At 39.5% G+C, this 20464-nt stretch overlaps 1 protein-coding gene across 8 annotated transcripts; it reads right to left on the reverse strand.

Annotated features, from left to right (window-relative positions):
- Positions 1 to 76: 76 nt before the first annotated feature.
- Positions 77 to 19025, reverse strand: git2a (G protein-coupled receptor kinase interacting ArfGAP 2a). 8 transcript variants are annotated; one of them, XM_042488968.1, is made up of 20 exons: positions 18661 to 19025; positions 14752 to 14885; positions 14259 to 14371; positions 13998 to 14103; positions 13797 to 13883; positions 13556 to 13686; positions 13354 to 13448; positions 11384 to 11429; positions 10834 to 10882; positions 9841 to 9913; positions 9577 to 9674; positions 9371 to 9482; positions 9133 to 9275; positions 8895 to 9044; positions 6206 to 6454; positions 5226 to 5315; positions 3650 to 3732; positions 3282 to 3473; positions 1878 to 1941; positions 77 to 1473 (listed from the first exon to the last, which is right to left on the reverse strand). In XM_042488968.1, the coding sequence occupies exons 1-20, from the start codon at positions 18710 to 18712 to the stop codon at positions 1261 to 1263; spliced, it is 2280 nt and encodes a 759-aa protein (XP_042344902.1). In that variant the 5' UTR covers positions 18713 to 19025; the 3' UTR covers positions 77 to 1260. The 8 variants fall into 8 exon arrangements, with proteins under 8 accessions (XP_042344902.1, XP_042344897.1, XP_042344899.1 ...); XM_042488963.1 differs by having other exon boundaries at positions 10834 to 10885; XM_042488961.1 differs by lacking the exons at positions 77 to 1473; positions 1878 to 1941 and adding an exon at positions 2679 to 3039 and having other exon boundaries at positions 10834 to 10885; positions 18661 to 18734; positions 18976 to 19024.
- Positions 19026 to 20464: the final 1439 nt, after the last annotated feature.

Here is a 20464-nt window from a genome sequence, read left to right on the forward strand (position 1 = left end):
TCATTTCAGTGTTTTTGCATTAAGGCAACAAAAAGTGAAACATGATAAATACAAAATCTGGCAAATCAACAATGGGCTATATTTATAAATTAAGTTTATTTATAAAATAATTATTTTTTTCCGAAGTGCAACTTAACAGCTGCATCACATACATCCCTGCACTTGGGTCACGTACAGAGAGGGACAATACCTTGATCAGATCTTGAAATGATGATGAACTCTGATACACTTGGTGAAGATGAATGTTGGGTTGCACAATTATACAGGAGACGTCTAGACTTCTATCCCATATGTTGCACATTAATACAAAACTAGCAGCAACGGAACAGAGCACAAAACACATGGGCATACAAACAGTATGGCTATTAGCTCTAAATTTGACCAACACTGCAATGGCACACAAGACTGCAGAATACAGTGCAGTGTGGAGAAACGCACCAGATCATTTGAAGTTAATACAACAACATCTTGGTGCTAGTAACAGATAAAACTTGGCCCTTGAACAAGCGTGATTTGCATTCACCGACTTGACACATGGGCACACATAAATAGCCGCAATAAGTGCACTGCAGACTGGATTACACTTGGACAGGGGACAAACCATATAAATAGCTTTTTTGATGCAACAAACATTGGCATTGCAGAGCTACAACATGTGCATAAATGAAGTTCCCAACATTTAATGGTACGCTTGTTTTTGGCAATTACACTTTACAGTATGATGATGCTTGCACAGTGCAATTAATGAGGGGAAGCTCCTGAAGCTACAAGAGTGTGAGCAATAGCTTTCAATGACGGCATATTCATGACTCATTTATGGCTTTTCCATGTCTGGCTTTGGACTGATAACATTAACCAATATCATAATGTTGATTTACTGTACTGTGCTTAATTCTTTCTCTCAATAAAAGGTATTTACAGTATGCACTGATTAAAGATTTACGCAAATTGTAATCTGTAAACCATTACAGTCCCCACGCCTGCAAGCTGCTACTAGTTTTAACATGATTTGTGGATTATTTTACCTCATGAGAAATTGTGCTATTACAGCAGCTGAGTATCCCTAAGTTTAAAGTTGCTGACTTTTTCCCTTTACACTCAGATTTTTTCCAGAGTTGGCATTAAATATTCATTCATAAATTAAAAAACAATGCATGCATATACCACAAATACAAAAAACCTGACAAACTCAATAAAAAATTTAGATATAAGAACAAAATTGAGATGCTGACTGCTTTGCAGCCTTGTAAGTGCTGTTTGTTAGTTAGTATTCTCCTTTGTGGTAATGGTCACAAGCTGCTTGGCTGCCTTGGCAATGTCATACGCACATTGGATGACCTGCTGGGTGACCAGCTGCATGTCCGGACCCGGGCAGCCCTCTGAAGGCAACGCTTTCCTGCACTCGTTCTGAAGCCGAAATGCACTCGATGTCAACAAGCGCAGAGAGCCTCTCACAGTCTCTGAGCGGGGCTTCTGCAGAGGAAGGTTAAGATGTCTAAATACTAATGGACAGTGTTTGTTCAAAAGCAACAGATTTGTGCAAAGAGAGGCAGTATAGTGCAGATCCTTTGGATCCACATTTACCTCTGCTGGCTTCAGACTGAATCTGGCCACTACGCTTTGTCTACTGTGCTCTTTTCTTTTAATACACTTCAAAATATTCCCATTTAACACAAAGAATAGATACATTTATGTGCAATACAGAACAAAGCAAAATAATACATCAGGTATTGGCACAACTGAAAATATTCCTGTATTGGACTTTGAAACTCTGGTATTTGTGCTGCTTGTGATACCTTCAAAACAACAAATAAAAACTAAAAAGGTTGACTGAGCCATTCTCTGAAAGCAAAATATCTACAAACTTGTTTCCATACCTTTGGAAAGAGGGCAGCCATTTCTGTTACAGCCACATGTATTCTTTCTGAGCAGGGTATGAAGCTGTGAGAAGAAAAGATTTGTTGATGAGTTCAACATATTGATGTCACATTCATACAAATCACAAAATTACCAAACAGCCATTGATAAAATATGCATTAACCAAAAGCTCTTACATGCTAGTCAGCTTACACAGTAAGGTACCGTATAGTATTCACACCACACCGTGCATTATCATCTACAACTTCAGGTTAACATCATCAGAACATGCCATATAAATGACATTTTTAGCATTGTAAGTGCAAGGCAGTTTTATTCTATCGCACATTTTTGTATTAAAACATTTATTAGGGATGCACAATAATATCGGCACGTCATCGGTATCGGCAAAGATTGGCTTTAAAATGAAATATCCAAATCTGCCAACATGCTGTTTTCTGCCGATATCACAAACCGATATTTTTCTAAATTTATTTACAGAGTGAACATGTATAAAACATTGACCCAAAGTTGAGGTATTTTTTAAAAATTTTGCACAATGAGTGAATATTATATACACAAAGCACTGAATTTTATGTTTCCATCTGCTGGTGGGCCATCACAATTAGAATATGCACGATATGATGTTAATTCCACTACAGAAGAGACTTGTGAATTACTAAAATGAGGAGGGATTAAAGTTGATACATCTATATCGGTATCAGTTATCGGCCAAATGGTTTTTTTTATCAGCATATTGGATATTGGCAAAAAAAATCCAATATTGTGCATCCCTACAAATTAAAGCTTCACACTAGTGACAACATCAACCTGAAAAACTGCTACACCAAATTCACTGTATTTTAAAAGCAAGTCACCGCATAGAACAACGATTCATCAATCAACTGAAGCATCTTCAAAGTCAGCACATCCATGAAAAAGAGATGCATTGTGAGGAGGTGAGGCAGAAGAGAAGGGGTGAGGCAGAAACTGTGTGACGGAGAAGAAAATAAAACTGTGCCTGGGAGGCAGGGACAGAGGCCAGAGTACCAGGAGGTGGGGTCAGGGGACCGCAGGCTGAGCGGCTGAAGGGGAGGGGGGGCCTTCTCGGCCCAGGGCACCAGAGTGCTGAAACATCCCAGGCTGTGCCTGAGCCGACGCACACCTTCACGCTCACATGGTCTGCTCGAAGGGGTGAGGGACGGGGACACCAAAACAACATCATGACAGCGGAGCAGAGTGGATGTAGAACGAGGGGGAAGAGTGAAGATAGCAGACAAAAAGGGGAAATGATAGGAGATAAACGCAACTAAACACAACAGAATCATGATGAATGTAAGAGGAACTTGAGAGTTAAAATAGAAGCAAAGAAATGAAACAGATCCTACACTGATAATAAAGAAAGATCCATTTCAGATTCTGACCTGTCATGTTTGTTCTCCTGAGCAGCTCGCAGCAGCTCTTGGATATTCTTGGTGATCTGCTCTGTTTTTCGGATGACGTCCTCTGTGCTGGGAAGAGTGGGGTCTGACTCCATCTCCAGATCATCCAGCTCAGGGATTGAGCTGCCCTCCCCCAGCCAGCCGCTGCTCCTCAGCCTAACTCTCCTGCACAAACTGCAGAGGGAAATTCACAAGAAATGTCAACTGGCAAAATCCCTGCTCATTGCTTTGACACTACAAACTAAAAAAGCACAATATTTTTTACTTTAAACTGTCTTTAGGAGCCAGAAAACTTTAACTTTCTTTACTTTTGATTTTGTACAAACCATAATTCAGGGTGGTTCTCTTACCCCGAATCATCCATCTCAGAGTCATTGAATGTGTTGTCATAGTCACTTTCCGGCATGCTGCTTTGCTTCTCTAACTTTGAGGCCTAGAGGGAAGAGAGGAGACAAAAAAAAGATAATGCTTGTGCAAGACGTCCCATGTCACTGACGATATTAACCAGAAACAGCTGTGGTGAAATCACTATTTCAATGCTAATCAGTAAAGAATACACACTTTTGTACTCCTTTCTGTTGTTTTGTGTCAAAAGTGTAAACAATTTCAACAAGTAAAAGCGATGCAGACGACTCTGAATGAAACAAGCCAATAAAGCTGTGAAGCAAGAGCACATCATCAAATTTGAAACATTTAATATAGGATTAGTAAAACCAGCTTCTGACTTGCTTGAAATTGATCCATCGTATTGCATAATTTAAATGACTATGATCATCTTCAAGTGTGACAATTTGATGAAATGAGGATGGATTCATGGTTGACAATTAACCAAATAGCCAAACTAAATTCTAAAAATCAGCAACACATGGCTAGAAACATGACATCAGAACTCATCCTCCGCACTAAAGAGGAAGCAGCCCCCAGAGGGTCATTGTTTGAGAGCGGGAAGTCAAGATGAGTTCAGAAATAAAACTAAATCACACGCAACAAAACTATGAAGAGAATCACACAAAGTAGGAATGCCTTATCTTCACGACAGATAAGGTTCACCGTGATCAGAGTGTTCACTGTCACTCAACAATACAGAGTCACTGTGAGACTCAAAGCTGAATATATAAACAGGAAGCAGAGACAAACAAGTGATCTTAAGCCACAAAGGACCTCTTGTACAACATGCTCATATCATTTCAATCCATGTTCAGAATCTAAACAAAGTCCTCCTCTTGTGCACAGTACAAAACGCAACACACATCATAAGCCTTCCTCAGGAAATACGATCAGCACACACATGTTAAGATAAATCTTTGTTCAGCCAGAACAAAAGATAAACTATTTAGACTGAAAACAACTCCTGGATCACCATGTTGTTTGTGTGTTCCTGGAGGAAGTGAGAACATGCTGCTGGAAGCTCACTGTGCAAAATGGCCAAGCAGTTGTTAGAGAGAGGGTTAAAAAGGACTTCTCTTTATATTGTTAGAGTGTTTGAAATGAAAAGAGGAGTTCAGCAACTCACAAGGTATAAAATACACATTTAACGGGTTATTTTACTTCATCTGTTTCCCTTCCTTTCACAGACAGCTGGTTGTTTCATTGTATCTTTCAGATGCTGGGCAAAGGAAGAAAGTTAAAATTAAAATTAGCAGGTGCTGCATCACAAGCACAACTTTCTGCTCAACGTTCAGAGGTTTTGCCTTTTACAAAACCCAGACAATTCCACTTGTTTAGCCGCGCTGTGAGGATGATGCTGATGAAGGCAGGTATCTGATGGTGAGGGCAGCCGGTGGAGGAGCGGCTCATGCAGCAGGGCGGATAAGGAGCAGCATACAAAGGACAGAGGGAGGTGAGGGAGAAGGGAAGAGGTAGAAATGGATCCAAGTGGATTTGCTGCGTCCAACAAGATGTCGACCAAGTGAGGATGTACTTAACCTTTTGAGCACTTTCGTCCTTCGACCAAGACAGGGTGGATGGAAATGAGGGGAGGGATGAAGAGGTGGTCACAAAAGCGCCCCTTTCCGTCTAAAGACAAGGTTTAAATCACATTTTAAGGACACAAATTTCAACTTAAAAAAGAAACAAAATAAAACGTGTGATGAATGAAGTTAGATCATGTCTTGACCCACAAGTCTCTTCAAGCCAACAGTGGCTTAGTCGGGTACTGTGCGTTGGGAATGGAGATGATGGAAAACTATATTCTGTGCAATGATCATTACCTTAAGGATTAGAATATTGTGTTATTTAAGAGGGGTGAGTTTAAGATAAACCCATGCTTGTAGAATAATTTAACAGCTTTGTTGTTTTTACAAATTATACGCCTACATTTATTCTCTGAGCTCATACTTTCTGATCACAGTGCTGGAAAAAATACCACTGAAGAGCCTGGGAGTTAATCCATTGAGAGAAAAGCACCAGAAAACCGAGATTCACAGGCTCAAATTTAAGTGCATGAATATCTTATCTGAATCACAGACAGACTCCAAACAGATGAGAAGATAAGGTGAGTTTGTGAAATTATCATGCATTACAAAAACACAGAGTATTTGTATGGTAGTTTTAATGCTTCATCAACATAAAACACAGTACAAACCTTCAAAATATATCAGAAAAAAAGAGCATCTCTTTTTGGTTACAGCTAACAAACAAGCAGCACTCCAGTAAACAACAGATATATGCTGATAATCGTTCTGAATGGACAAGATGAGATGTGACTGGCTGTGTATAAATGCACGGCAGTGTGGTTTTGATGACTCCGTCTTTGATGCTGCAAAAAACTACCCAGCGGCAGATGAGTACGGAAAACCATTTTAAAGGTAGACAGAAAGGTTTGCAGACAGGGTGAAGACACGAGGAAAAGTCGTGGGCAGAGGAGAGAAAATGGCAAAGGAGAGCAGGGAACAGGTCTTACTTACATGAGGTGGGAAGGGTTGCAGGGTGGGGATACCCTCCTCTGGGTAGGGAGTTTCCCCTTTAGGGACATAGGGCTTCAGGCCTGAGCCGGTCTCATACATAGACATGGGCCGACTGGCCCGCGCAGACTGCCGGCGTTTCAGGGCTGAGGGGCTGGAGGGGTCGGGGTAGTCTGAACCGCTGGGGATCTGATAGATATTGGTTGGGATGTGCCGCCTGAGAGAGGTGTTCTCGCTTTGCAGAGATTGCAGCTGGAAGAGACGGTCAGCAATACACTAAGAGGTGCTCTCAGCAAAGCAAGCAATCAGGGAACACCTGATCTGATCCACTTTATCTTTACAGCATGACACTTCAGCTTCTATCCCATCGTTCCAAAAATACTCATACTATACTTTGACAGTCTGCTTCTGTCAGCATGCTTACAGTCTTTTAATTCTGCCAATCATTAGGCAAGATGCATCATATCATAAAATTTGAGATTCCAACCTTCGAATTATTGACATTGCCATAGTACAGAGAGTTCAGTCAGTAACTGAAGACTGCTCTTACCAAAATGACTTACAGAGAATCTCATGTTTTGTGACTTTGAGATTGGTTTTCTAACTTTTAGTTAGAAAGCATGACTGAGAATCTCTTGTAATAAATATATATAATCGTATCTCCTTTTATATCCATCAAGTTGACCATTAACCTCCTGAAAAAATCATAGCAATAATATGAATTTTGCTTTGGGGGGGGGGTTGTCTTGGTCAAAAAAAAAAAGCAAAGCAAGTGATGAGCAAGCAAAAGATTGCTGCGTAGGTAAGCAACACAGGCGCAGTATAGTCAAGGATGTAGCCACAGTACAGAAGAATTAAAGGAATACTTCGCACACAAAATTAACATTTGTAAATCAATGAGTCAATCTGTGCCACATATTGATTTATTGGGGAACATTTCACAACAGCAAAACTATATCAAAACGTGTTTACAAACTCACACAACTCGTGTGGTATAATAAAAGTCTCATTTATCCAGTCGTATGCTCAGTACTTCCTTAACACATGCATTTTTTTTTTCAAAAAAGTTATTAAAACTGAACTGAAAGTGAAACGTATATATGGTTTGCAAAGTCAGACTCAGTACTGAGGGCTTTTGTTTTTCCAAAAAGGCCTGTGTTCCTGAGGTCCTGAGCATACGACTGAATAAAAAAGACTTGGATTTTACTGCAAGAGTTGTGTGAAAGTTTGTAAACGGCTGCTTTGGTAGTTTTGCTCTTGTTCAATAGTCCCCAGTCACTCAATGAATAAGCATATTTGCCATTTTCCATGGAGGCATGTGAGAATTTTTTTTTTTTAAGGTAACACAGCATGACTAAATTATGTACAAATGGTTGTGTGGGTGAAGTATTTCTTTAACTCAAGACTTATGAGAGGATAAGAGGCATTCAAGAATAAACAAAATCATGAAGATTTTGTCAAGGATATAACAGTTTGGGGGTAGAAAAGCTGGCCTTGATTAACGCAACTACTTGCATTTAATGCAAAGTGAATGGTAGATCTGGTGTACTTTTCAAAAAGAAGTGGTTTAGTAACTAATGACTGTGTTTTGTGAGGGCTGTGATTCTAATCAAAGTTGAAGGACATACAATATTTGCTAACAAGCCACAAGTCATGTTTCCTCTACCACATCTTTATCCAAATTTGATCATTTTAGTGAATCTGTTAAACCATAAGCTTACAACACAAAGCCAGATCACATCTTTAAAACAATACCGTACGCAGCAGCCGTATGTCTCCTGCAGTGACTCTATGACCCTGTGTGTGCAACTGAATTAAGAGACAAATGATCAGCATGCTCCTGCAAAACAGCCAAATTAAATCAATTTTTACAAGACAAGAAAAATAAGAAAAATAAACTCAGCGTCTCTGACACGGGTTCAATTTAACAAAATAAAAAGCTGTAACATGCTGAGAACGTTTCAGGCCAAAAATTTTCAAAATAGTTTTGGTTTAGAAGGTTGCTTAATTGAAGCACAGTGCAGAATCTCAAACATCACGTCTATAAATGAGCAGTTTGATATAACAGAGTAACAGTATTCCAGGTTTGTGTCAGCTGGAGTACGCTTTCTATGAAATGTGACCACTTGGACAACACGAAAAAACAATAAATCTACATGTACTAAAAGGCTGTTCAAAAACAACTGCTTGAAATCAACGAAAACCATTCTACTCAGTAAACACCGTATATGTGATGAAGCAAGGCACACACATACAATTTCAGTTAGTCCCTATGAAAGGATTAAAAACTGTCAATTACTTCATGCTTTTTCTTAAAACATGCTTGTTAGTAACATTAGACAGTGTGGATTTATTACAAAAAGGAGGACTACGGTTAAACTGGTTTGGTTATTAGCTGGAGAAAGGATGCATTTCTTCGTGTCAAATCCAGAAAACAAAACCAACAAAACAAAAGAAAATCTCTGGTTTACATTCAAGCTTTGAAATGGAACATGCTGGCCAAAACAGAGGGCGGACCAGCAGGGTGTCACAGCAGCGTTATCTTGCAACACAGCATTCCTATTCAGATAGCTCGGCCTCCACGCTAGAGAGCGATCGCACTGGGCAGGAAAAGAGCTCTGCTGACCGCTGCGGCCCCCCCTCAGTCCGGCCCCCGGTGTTAGTGATCTTATTGGTGGAGCGGGGTGGATACCTTTTTCTGCATCAGCCTCAGCTCATCGCTCAGGTTGTTGTTGGCTTTCATGAGGTGCTGGATCTTGGCTTCAGAGGCAGAGAGCGCGTTTTTCACCTCCATGTATTCGTGCATAGTGATGGGGCCATCTGAGAGGTCAGAGTCCAGGCTCTGTTAGAGAGAGAGGTTGAAAACAAAATGATAAAGGCACCAAGAGAGCATTTCCAGGTTTGAGTCTGTGAAAGTGATGCCTCGATACCTTGGTCCTGTCTCCTTTGCTCGAGGGGAGCTCGTGATCTGTATCCTCATCAGACGCTACACTGTCATAGTCAGGCTGATCATTGTCCTGGCTATCGCTGCCATGCCTGACGGCCATACTCTTCAGGATAAATTCAACATTATCTGGAATGACGGGGCACAGAGTGAAACAGTTACATCTATGGTACACCTCAGTGTATCAGTAAGATCTTGAAATAAAGTCACAACAGGATGCAGACCTTTGGGACTTGCTATTAAATTTCCTTGCTGTCTGCGCTTAGCATCGCTTAATATGTCGATCACAAGAGTTGCAAATTCGTGTGCATTGAATCTTGCGAGCTTCTGTCGTCCCTAAATAAGAAAAGTAAAGTCACATCAGCACTTGCAACTTCAAAGTGCAGAGAGAGACAAAATATTGCATGGTAATTCTGCAAAGGTGACTCACCTGGTTTCGCGTTGATGAATACTCTGGATTCACAGGAAGGAAAGGCACCACAGTCGTCTCCGTCACCAGAGTGCTGTGATTCTGTGTAGCCAACCACACTACAAATAATAGGATAAGAATGAGTTAATTGGCGTCTGGTTTAGAGGCGGGAGTACAGCTGCAATGCCAGTGGAGGATTAAAAGCATCAGTGTTAGGAAATGTCAGTAAAAATGTCTTCTGTGGACACAAGACACCAGAGCTTTTACTGGGTAATTCTACTTTACCAGCATCAGTCTCTCGTCTGTCCACCTCATCGTACACATCCATGGCCAGCTCCTCGAATAAATGATTACTGAGCTGCAAGACAATTAGTAAATAAATGACAGTCAAGGGAAAATTCAATTGAAAATATATATTCTATCTAAAATTTGTAGTGCTTTTTATCAGTCTCGATTTTTGACGTGACTTGCAGACTGTTGGAGGTATCGGCCATAGAGATGTCTGCCTTCTCTGCAATATAATGGAAATAGATGGCTCGACTCGTGGTGCTCAGTGTCCAAAAAAAAAAAAAAAAAAAAGTTTTGAAAAACTCAACAGCAATGTCTCTTTCCAGAAATCATGACCCAGTTACTCAAGATAATCCACAGACCTTGTTGTGAGCAGTTTCAAGTAGTAACTATTTTCTTTTTACTGAAGTACACCTGCCGAACGTATCACCGCACAGACTGAAGCGAGCATCTACTGCTAGCTCACGTAGCACCACTGAGCTAGCTAACGTTAGAGCTCACCTGAGGAGGACGTCATTCATGTTTACATCTCATGCTGTCAGGAGCACGAGCCTCTCATCCATGAATGGATGCGTGCTTCTGTCTGCATGGTGGTGGAGTTAGTAGGTGTAGTTTGGTAAAAAGAAAGTAGTTCCTGGATGAAACTGCTCACAACAAGGTTCATCATTGGATCATCTTCAGTAACCAAGTCATGATTTCTGGAAAGATACATTGTTGAGTTTTACAAATGCCGTTTTTGGGCCCGTTGAGCACCACAAGCTGAGTGCCATCTGGTTCCGTTATATTGGAGAAAAGGCAGACATGTCTACAACTGACATCTCCAACACTCTGTATCGCACACCAAAGCAATCTAGATTGATAAATAGTACTACAGTTAACAGGCAAAATATGCATTTTTAATTTTTGGGGTGAACTGTCCCTTTAAGTAAGCCTAGAAAAAAAGATTAGTACAGCAAAAATATGTTAAAAAAAAAAAAAAAAAATACTCACAGACTGCAGTTTCTTCTTTGCTGCTTTGGCCAGTTCTGATAAATCTAAACTGCTGCGAAGAGAACATAACTTTCATAAACATGTGCTGATGAACTGTTAGCTTGACGTAATGCACATTTCATTCTGAGTAATACTTACATGTTCCTTTTCCATCAAAAGAACGCAATAAAAAAAGATCAAATGTGTCATTATATTGGAAAAAAAAAAACACTACCATGGTTTTACACCATTTACACCGTTCTGCTCATTTGGAAATAGAGTCGTTTAGAACAACATTTTCAATTATTTGAGGCAGTTACAGAGTTTTTGGGTATGTCAGCTACTATATTGGGTCTCTTTCCTTTAACACAGATAGTAGACGCTGCAGAGCTCTCGACAGCGTGTCAGAACAGGCCTCAGAGCAAAAATACAACCAGAAACAACTGCCTCACTGCACTTGCTTTGCTGGCTCCTTTCAAGTTAAGACCGTTCACTTAGACACACATTAACTCACAGACAAATCATTATTATTGACATGCATCATGTTGGCTTACAGTGTGTGCTGTCTTACCTGTCAGCCATTTGTGGAACAATGAAGTGCTGGCCGTTTTTATGATCTAAAAGGAACAACAAGAATGTTCTGGATGACTGCCAATAACATCATCAATACTAATAGGAAATGTAAAAACTTTGAATTAATTATGATTCAAAGATAGTAGATCATCAGTATACATTATAAATTAAATACACTGAGCAGTTTTTTTTTATTTGCTTGAAGTGGCACATGGGACAGATTTACCATCAGGTATCAGGTACCTTGCCAATCACAGAAAAGTGCGCTAGCTGAGACAATCATGCCAAGTCAAAACTATCAGAAATGGAACAAGTTACAAGAGGTATTAAAATGAGATATGTACGTGTCTGTAAAGCATTTAAAGTGAATGCTAGATAATATACCTATTACCCACTGCTCCTGCTTTGGTTAATATTAATATTAATATTGTTTTCCTTGTCATTATTCTTACTGTCTTTTCTTCTGTTGTGTTGTTTTGCATTTCTTCACTGGTTGCAGATTTGTTTGCTATTTAATCTGTTTCATCCCTTTGCTGATTTTATTGTACTTTGTGACTTTTGACAGCCATTGCTTCCAGTTGTTTTTGTTGAATTTGTTGCTATTGTATGCTCCCTTTGGCCCAATGAATGTAAATTCAGGGCATTGCTGTAAAAGAGCTTAAATGCTCAGTCAATTTTCCCTGAATAAACAATAGTTGATGATGATGATGATGATGATGATGATCTTAAACCCTGTTTACACCTGGTACTAACATGCCTCTAGGGTGACAGAATCATAAGTGGACAGCTCTAAGTACAGGTCTGAATGCACAGGTGGTCTGAGGTGGTGTGGGCCGCATGTGGCCCCATTCTTTTAGCAGCGTGTACACCAATGTGTCCTGTGCCATATTAAAGTACCGCCTACTCAGCTGACGTCCTTGCTTATCCGACTCCTGTGCCATACAGGCAAACTTGCTGTAGCTACTGATACACAGGTTAGACACATCACTGAAGGAGCAAATCTCCTCCTAGCGAACGTTCAATTAAACACTCAGCGCGAGCATACACAGCAGCAGCAGTAGCAACTGTTAAACAGTCAAAAAAAAAACTCATATCGACACCAAAACTGTATGACTCCTAACCCATTAATAACAGTTAGGTAACGTTAGCTGTGTGATGCTAATAGATAGCCCTACCACTGCGTGCCTGCAGGCAGATTCTCACCAACTGTCTGCAGGGTGTGCTGGTCTCGTGAATGAGAGAGGGGGGGGGGGGCTGCAGCAAATCAATTAGCTCTACAATGAAACAATTTTTGCCAATTTTTAAAACTTATTAAAGACTGTCAGTGTGCATATACTGTGACAAACCTCTCGCCAGTATTTGGTCTTTGCAAAAGGAAATGATGACTAGAGCAGAGAGGTGAGATCTCATCACAAGTGTCCCCCATTATTGATTATTTTGCATTTCAAAGGCAAAAAACGGCATGGCACTAGCATGAAGAGGACATTTCTGTGAAGGACAGACTCATGGGTACCCATAGAACCTATCTTCATTCAGATATCTTGAGGTCAGAGGTCAAGGGCCCTTTGTGAAAAGGCCATGCCGTTTTTCCATCGCCAAAGTTTAGCCTAACTTTAGAGCATTATTTTTCCCCCTTCCTGAGGAAGCTAGCATGGCATGGTCGGTACCACTGGATTCCTCAGGCCTTCTATACGATGCACCATGTGATACTATTTCATGCTTGAGAACTGTTACAGCTTCTTAAAGAGAGGCATGACGGCCAGCGATTGAAAAAAAAAAAAATTATGTTGTATGAACCTTAATCGCATCACGATAGACGTGTGTTTCGCTGATAGCCCAACCTAAGACGCATGATATTACCAAGTGTAAACAGACACTTTCACTCCAACCACACATGTACATAATCTTTGACCCATATATTTTATATTTTTAGTAATTTCCGTAACAGCGCTCCTTCTCACTACATACCTGGTTTTCTCCCACACAAGTAGAACGCCAGTCTGTCAGTCAGTTCATACTGAATCTCCACCAATCTATCAGCCAGGTCATGGTGGCCAGCTTCCCTGCATAAGCACAGATGTAAAATAATAAAATATATATATATATATAAAACTTGAAAGGGTGAAGTTACAGGCCCAGAATATTTTGTGCTTGAATTATAAAAGCTAACCTTGCATAGTCAATGGGAGTTTTGCCATTGCTGTCAGGGGCTCCAGGATCTGCTCCATAAACAGTTAATAGTTCAGCCTGAGATACTTGTCCTGCCTTTGCAGCTACATGCAAGGGAGTGTTTCCTTTTTCCTAGAGGAGAGGTTGATTAACAGGAGAAACCATTATGATTTTAAAAAAAAACAGTGACGTAAATGCAAAGAGGAAAAAAAGAGGTTTTAAATACAGCTGGGGAGTCTTACCGGGTGAAAAAAATTAGCTTGTGCACCCAGAGAGAGCAACCTCAAACACGTCTCCAGATTCCCGGTGCGTACACTTGAGTGAAGTTGCTAACAAAAGCAAAACAACTTTCAATATGAACGAACAAATTTAAACAATAAAGCTTAGTATAAAACCATGTTTCAGTTCTCTCTTAATCACAACAAGCACCCACTTCTGCTCACCTTGCTTAAATCCTTGGCTGTCGAGCTGTCGTCCTCCCGGCAAGGCATGCGATGGACAAATGCCAGCATTTGATATTTGGCTTTAATAAACTCTGATTTGTTTGGGCTTTTGAGAGAACATGAAACACAGAGGTTCAAACAGAAAGAAAGAGGTAATTAATGAGTCAGTGGCACAAACTGAACTTGAAAGCTCAAATATCCTTTTTTTTTGTTCATTGAATTAACATCTACATGAACTTTTTCCAAACAATAATGACTCACTGCAGTTTGTCCTGAGGGTTGGCCTTGCGTTTCCCACTCATCACAGACGCAGGGTCCAGGAGAGAGTGCTCCCATATTGAATTTGCACCATTGCTGTATAATATTTGAACCATCTAGGATTAAATGAAAAAGAAACCTGTAAAATGTCGCCCATTGATTTTAACTGCAGAATGCTGACTGACTGTTAACAGTTCCCTTCCTGAACAAACACTTTCTATATTTGGACAAAATCAATACACCTCAGTGGGATTTGATATACAACTGCTGTCAACAGATTTATCTTGAGCAAAGACAGAGGCCTGCTGAATTTAAAACTGCAGTAATGCAGACAGTGTGCGAGGATAACAACGATAATCTCTAAGCATTTCAGGAGAGACATCTCAGCCTCAAAGCACTCATAAATAAAACAACTTCACAGCTGAGAGTACAATGATGTGTAGCTTTACACAGACGGATATGATTTTATATTTTTTTTCCCGTTTGGGGTCATTACCTGTAGCTGCGTAGGAGGCCATGGTGTGTGTGTCAGGTGACGGACTTGTGAGCTGTGTCTACCCAGACTTCGATGAACACTGCAGCACTCGTCGCAGATCAACACTCCCCTGTTCACCGACGCCCAGCGAGGTTCTGAGAGCGAAGAGACAACAACAAAGAGGAAATAATGACGCTTGGAGTGATCTAACTGACGGAGCACAAGTGAAGGAAGATTTCATTTAAAGGAGAGCGTTACAATATTCTTTCACCTGGTTCTAATAGGATTTATCGCCTCTAGCTTTATTTGTAGTTAATCTAAGTTAAAAATGTAATATTGCTGATAGATTTTCAATGTGGTCCAACAGGTGGTCACTTGAGTGGTTTCCATGGAACCTGAATATGTCGTAGGGCGGCACGCTAATGGCTAAAATGATAATTATGATTATTTTTAATAAATTTTGAGATTGCTATTATTCAACATGGTTATTTATTGATTTTAGGCAAAGAAATATTTTATTGCACTGTTAAAACAGAGCACTGCTCTAATTCCATGCTGTTCTACATTCCTGCCACTGTACAAATCTTTGCATCAAAATAAGACTGGTCCTCATTTACAGCGGACCTCCTAGACACAAAATGTATCACAAGTCACGTCCTCTCCTCACTTTCAGGTCCATTACTCAAATCACTAACATGTGAGGTGTGAGCTCCTCACTTTTCCCTTTTCTCTGCCAGTACCTGTACGCTTAAGTGATACTGACACCATCTTGTGAATGGAAGCATTCAGTTGCGTAAAATGCCACCAGATGCCACCAAAGATTTTGGTGGCATCTTTGCATGCTGAACTGCCAACTCATATTAAATGAACTATCATTAGATGAACTTAGGTATTGTAGTTAATCTCACATAAACCGTCCTGCTGCCACAACTAATGTATTAATCCATGGCTGAAAATAGTCCCTAACAAATACACTGTTTACTTCAGCTTCACCAGTTACATTTGCTGAAACTACAGTGTCTAGCTGTTTTAGTAATGATAGTTCATATTTTTGACATGTTTTTAAAAATCGATGTCTTCATTAAGATCACGAGGTTTAGGGACTGAGTGCTACAGAGAAGTCCTGAGAGACAAAACTTGTTTGTTTTGGGTAGGGTTTTTTTCTTTTCATTAAATTTTTTGAAAACCCTGGTCAGACCCCTGGAAACATTATTTAGGCTAATGCAACACGAGCAGGTAACACAATGTAGAACACACATATTACAGACTGACAAATTCAGGTTTGACCAGGGGTGTCAAATATACGACTCGTGGGCCTGAACCGGCCCTCCAAAGGGTCCAATCCAGCCCCCTGAATGACTTTGCGCAGTGTAAAATTTCAAAGTAATTAATACTAGAGCCTGGCTGATTTCTCCTCTAACAAATTAAAAACTTATCACCACTACTGTGAGGAAATTGTCTTCATCCTCTGATTTTTTTGGGTTGCAAGAAATAAAAATTAAATAGATAATTCCTGACATTGACTGGTAGGCTACATTTCAGTTGAGGACATCTCTGACTGTATAAAGACACAAAACTCATGCATTTTGATTGTATGAATTTAGAAATATTCCAAAGTAAATGTCCCATATTTCTTACTAGAAATGACTTCAAATCTGAAAATCGAGGCCCTATTAAAAAAGCACATGCTCCACAATTCCAGACAGTTACTGAAATATTTGAGTTGAAGACATCTCAAACGTTTTTACTGTATCAAAGTTTGTTAAACTGTAAAAATATCTAATGGTTTTACAGTGCATTGAGTAGTCTTTCACAAACAGACACAAACACAATCTAACTAGAGAAAAGAAAGAAAAGAGCCAAATTGCATTTGGAGGTAACAACAATGCTATACTAGGCATTTAAAGCTTTTATGACACCAGCTTTAGGTGAAGCCGTGCATTGTGAAACGAGGAAGTGAAGACTTGCAGTTGAAAGCTGAAGCACCTTAACGTTTTTGTTGAGTAATATAACAGCTTCCTCTTTCAAAACTTGGTAAAAAAAAAATGACAGACAGATGCTATCAATAATTTTGATGCTTGATATTCATGAAATGCACAGACTGAGCGATAGAGACAGTGTGCATTTACAAGATACAGTATACTCTAGGACTAAAATAAATATGTTTATTTAACCTTGACCTATTTAGCTCACTTCATATAACGCAAATGTCAGAGTTGTGCCGTCTGCTGTTTATACAGAGAGCAAACATCTCAAAACCAAAAGTACTGTGAATTCATATGACACTCTAAGAGCCGATAAACTGTTAAGCAGATTGAGCGGTTGGCACTGTGACAGGACAGTGAAGACTGTGAGCGTCTTCGCAGCAGCTGAGGTGAACTGGAGGAGGAACAGCTGCAGGAGTTGCTGGTCAAATTCTGGCACCTGGTCCCCAGTGTTCAGAGTCTCCTCTCCTAACTTACTCACCACCAAGACCTGCGAGTTGGTGCTGACATGCCTCTTTTACCCTTTCCACAACAAGTGCTGCTAAATTTAATAGCACATCTTGAAACTAAAAATATTCACAGCCAACAACTGGTTAGAGTCATATGGAGGGGCAATCCAGGCCAGCTGCTGTCCATGCCCAAAAAGTTTAACTAGTCTCTATGACATGATGATAGACAAGCTACTTAAACTTGAGTATGACTGAATATTTAGCACACTTGTTATTGTTCCAATTAATTGTGATTTTTTTTTTTATATATTGGTTGCCCTTGTTAAAAAAAAAAAAATTGTGTTCTTTTCAAAAAGTATCTCACATTTAACATAAACAGTGGCACCACAATAGAGAAAAATCTCTTTTGCATTGAAAGCACGCAGTCAATTCACTCCACATCCTGTTTTGCTTCCTGTGCCTGCTGAAAAACATCACGTCATTTCTGTATAAATGAGACTCCTGAAAGTACCTCACACACAAAGCAAGTTGTGGTTGTTCAGGTTTAATAGATTTTTTTATTTATAAAAGCTTAATTCAATTGTTCTCTCACTGATAATACTATTTACAAATCCTATTTTTAACACACAAATCTCTTTTAGAAGATCATGTTATTACACTGATGAGAAATAATGGACACAGAATTAAATTGTCTCCATCCGCACTAATAAATCTCCTGCCAATCACGACAGATAGTGCAGTGACTTGGCCAATCTGACAAATGTTTTCAGATTTGAGTTTATGTAAAAAAAAAAAAAATTATTTTATTTGATATCTTGTCATTTATTATTTTGTTTTAAACGTTCACAGTTAGGGTCAGCGGAGAAAAAAAGTCACACCATTTAGAGTGCATTCATTCCATCATTCCTTCTCAATAAAACAGTTTAATTCAGTCACACATTGTCAGCATCGTTTAGCTTTCTTCTTCATTACTAATGTCCCGGTGTGGTACAAACTTCTCCCTGACAGGAGACCTCAGAGCCCACTGACTTCTTTATGAATGATGCAGTTATGCTGGTGAGGGCTGGATGAGATCCATGATGGATGATTACATGCAATTTTTTTTGGAAAATTTTGTATTCTCCAGACATCATTTAATGTACAATTATTGTTTGTTACATGTGACAAAACTGCATTGTTATTGAGAAATACCTGCCTTATTATCTAAAACGCCGGATGCAAACAGTTAAAAAGACAGCTGCTCCAGGTCTAATTGCATCCTCAACTAGGGAGCTATAACATTGAACTGTCAACACTAACAACTTGCTCAGTCAAAACAACAACAAACTGCATATACAACATGATTTAAATAATAAAGCAGCATGGGCCAGCCTTGATAATCTGATTTAAACCTCAAGAGTGTAGCGCAGGGTTTTGGCTTAACGTTACTTGATGGATCAAGTGAATAAATAACGGCTAACAGCTTAACACAGCAGAGAGGGTGTGAATTTGCTTACCTGGGACACTGCAATCAGCGCAGAGCTCGGTGTTTCGCAGGCGTTTAGACATCCTTTACTCATGAAGAGACGCCCTTTAAAACGAGCAGAGAATTATAACCGCTGCGTTATGCTAACCATTGATTACTCTGTGGGATTTCCTTCCGCGTTAGCTAGACCTAGCTAATTAAAAACAACCCAAACAACGACCTGCTACTTCATTTAACTGTTGCTAGCCTGTTCGTTTTGGCTAGCGCCTGCATTACAACCATTATAACGTTAGCATATGAGAGTAAAGTACAATGCTGCTTGCCTGCAAGTTAGCTGACTTAGTACCTGATTAGCTAACTAGCCTGTGTCCGTCTGGTAGTTTACTCTTTGGTCTGTGGCAGACTACACAGCGCGCGAGCGTTCCCAGCGGCAGCTGCGACTCTGACCTATTGTACAGAGCAACACTGTGCCCTGATATTTGTCTTTCAGGAAATAAACGTCTCCACGGAATTAACAATGTACCCGGCCACAATCTCATGGTCGCTTTCGCTTGGATCACCAAAAAACAATCGTATTCACGTTTTTACAGCAAAAAAAGAGAGTAAATCTTAAATACAACATTTTGTCCTAAATTGAGTTTGCGTGGATTTGCGTTGTACACAACCTGACAGACCTAACTGAGGGCACAATTAAAATACTAAAAGGTGAGTTTGATCTATGCACCTTCGTGACACGGTAAAAAAAGAGCACTTTTTACAATTTAAAAAAAATGTCAAGATGTTACAAAATGATAGAACATATACAATTAAATGGAATAGTATGGAATGCCATTTTAGTCAATAATAGATAAATAAATGGGGCAACAATGTGTTTATATATATAAACTGAAACATTTATTGATGTCTTTACTTATTTGCTTAATCTTGACTCCTACAAAATGGTTCAATCTATGCAAAAATTAAAAGGAAGTTTTTAAGGTATTGCAAATACCCATAGGCCTGGTTGAAATTTTGGATTTGTCAGTCCTTGTATTGTTTCAGAGTAGGCAACAATTTCAGTTCATGCTAGAAGTGCTGGATAATGGGTTTCCTTTCAGACCATTTGCATTACCTTTTATATAAAATGAGAAGATTCAAAGTAAAAAAAAATAAAATATCTGATCAAATCATTTTTCTCATAATAAAAAATAACATCTCTCTTCTCTGAATTAATCTAGAAACCAGTCAAAAACATGTTTATTACCAATCCAGAAAAATTCTACATATATGCATTCATAAAATAAATGTGTGATTGTTTTGTGCCTTTGTAAGGTTACAAAATACACATGATTCAGAGAGATCATTTCACCACATTTTTACAACTAGTTATGGGATGACCAAAGACTGGAGATGGCTGGCTTTCCACCATTCGGGATCATGTTGTAAAAGACTCTTCACGGTTTTAGGACTCACTCCTCGTTATTTTTAAAAACTAAGGCTCAGCAACAGGCATCACACAAGCGTACATTAATAGAGCAAACCGCCACATGTGATAAACGTGTTATTAACTGTGTACATCCATCGTCATACACAATCTGTGTGTATAACTCTATTTCACTATAACACATCCATGGTATAACCCCTCCTCCGTGGTACGCTGGCGTTAAAGCCACAGTCCCTCCCATTGACCGTATGGCCCCTCCCCCTTCCCGAAACGTAAAGCCGCCGATCCCATTTTGACATTATGGGCATTACATTTAATGTCGCTTGGATACAATATTTGTGTTCGTAGTGTTTGCAGGACAAAATGCGTAAAAACGAGTTATTGAACACATAAACGTTTGACACGGAATTAT

The sequence above is a fragment of the Plectropomus leopardus genome, chromosome 6, assembly GCF_008729295.1.
Source record: "Plectropomus leopardus isolate mb chromosome 6, YSFRI_Pleo_2.0, whole genome shotgun sequence".
NCBI classification, from domain to species: domain Eukaryota; kingdom Metazoa; phylum Chordata; class Actinopteri; order Perciformes; family Serranidae; genus Plectropomus; species Plectropomus leopardus.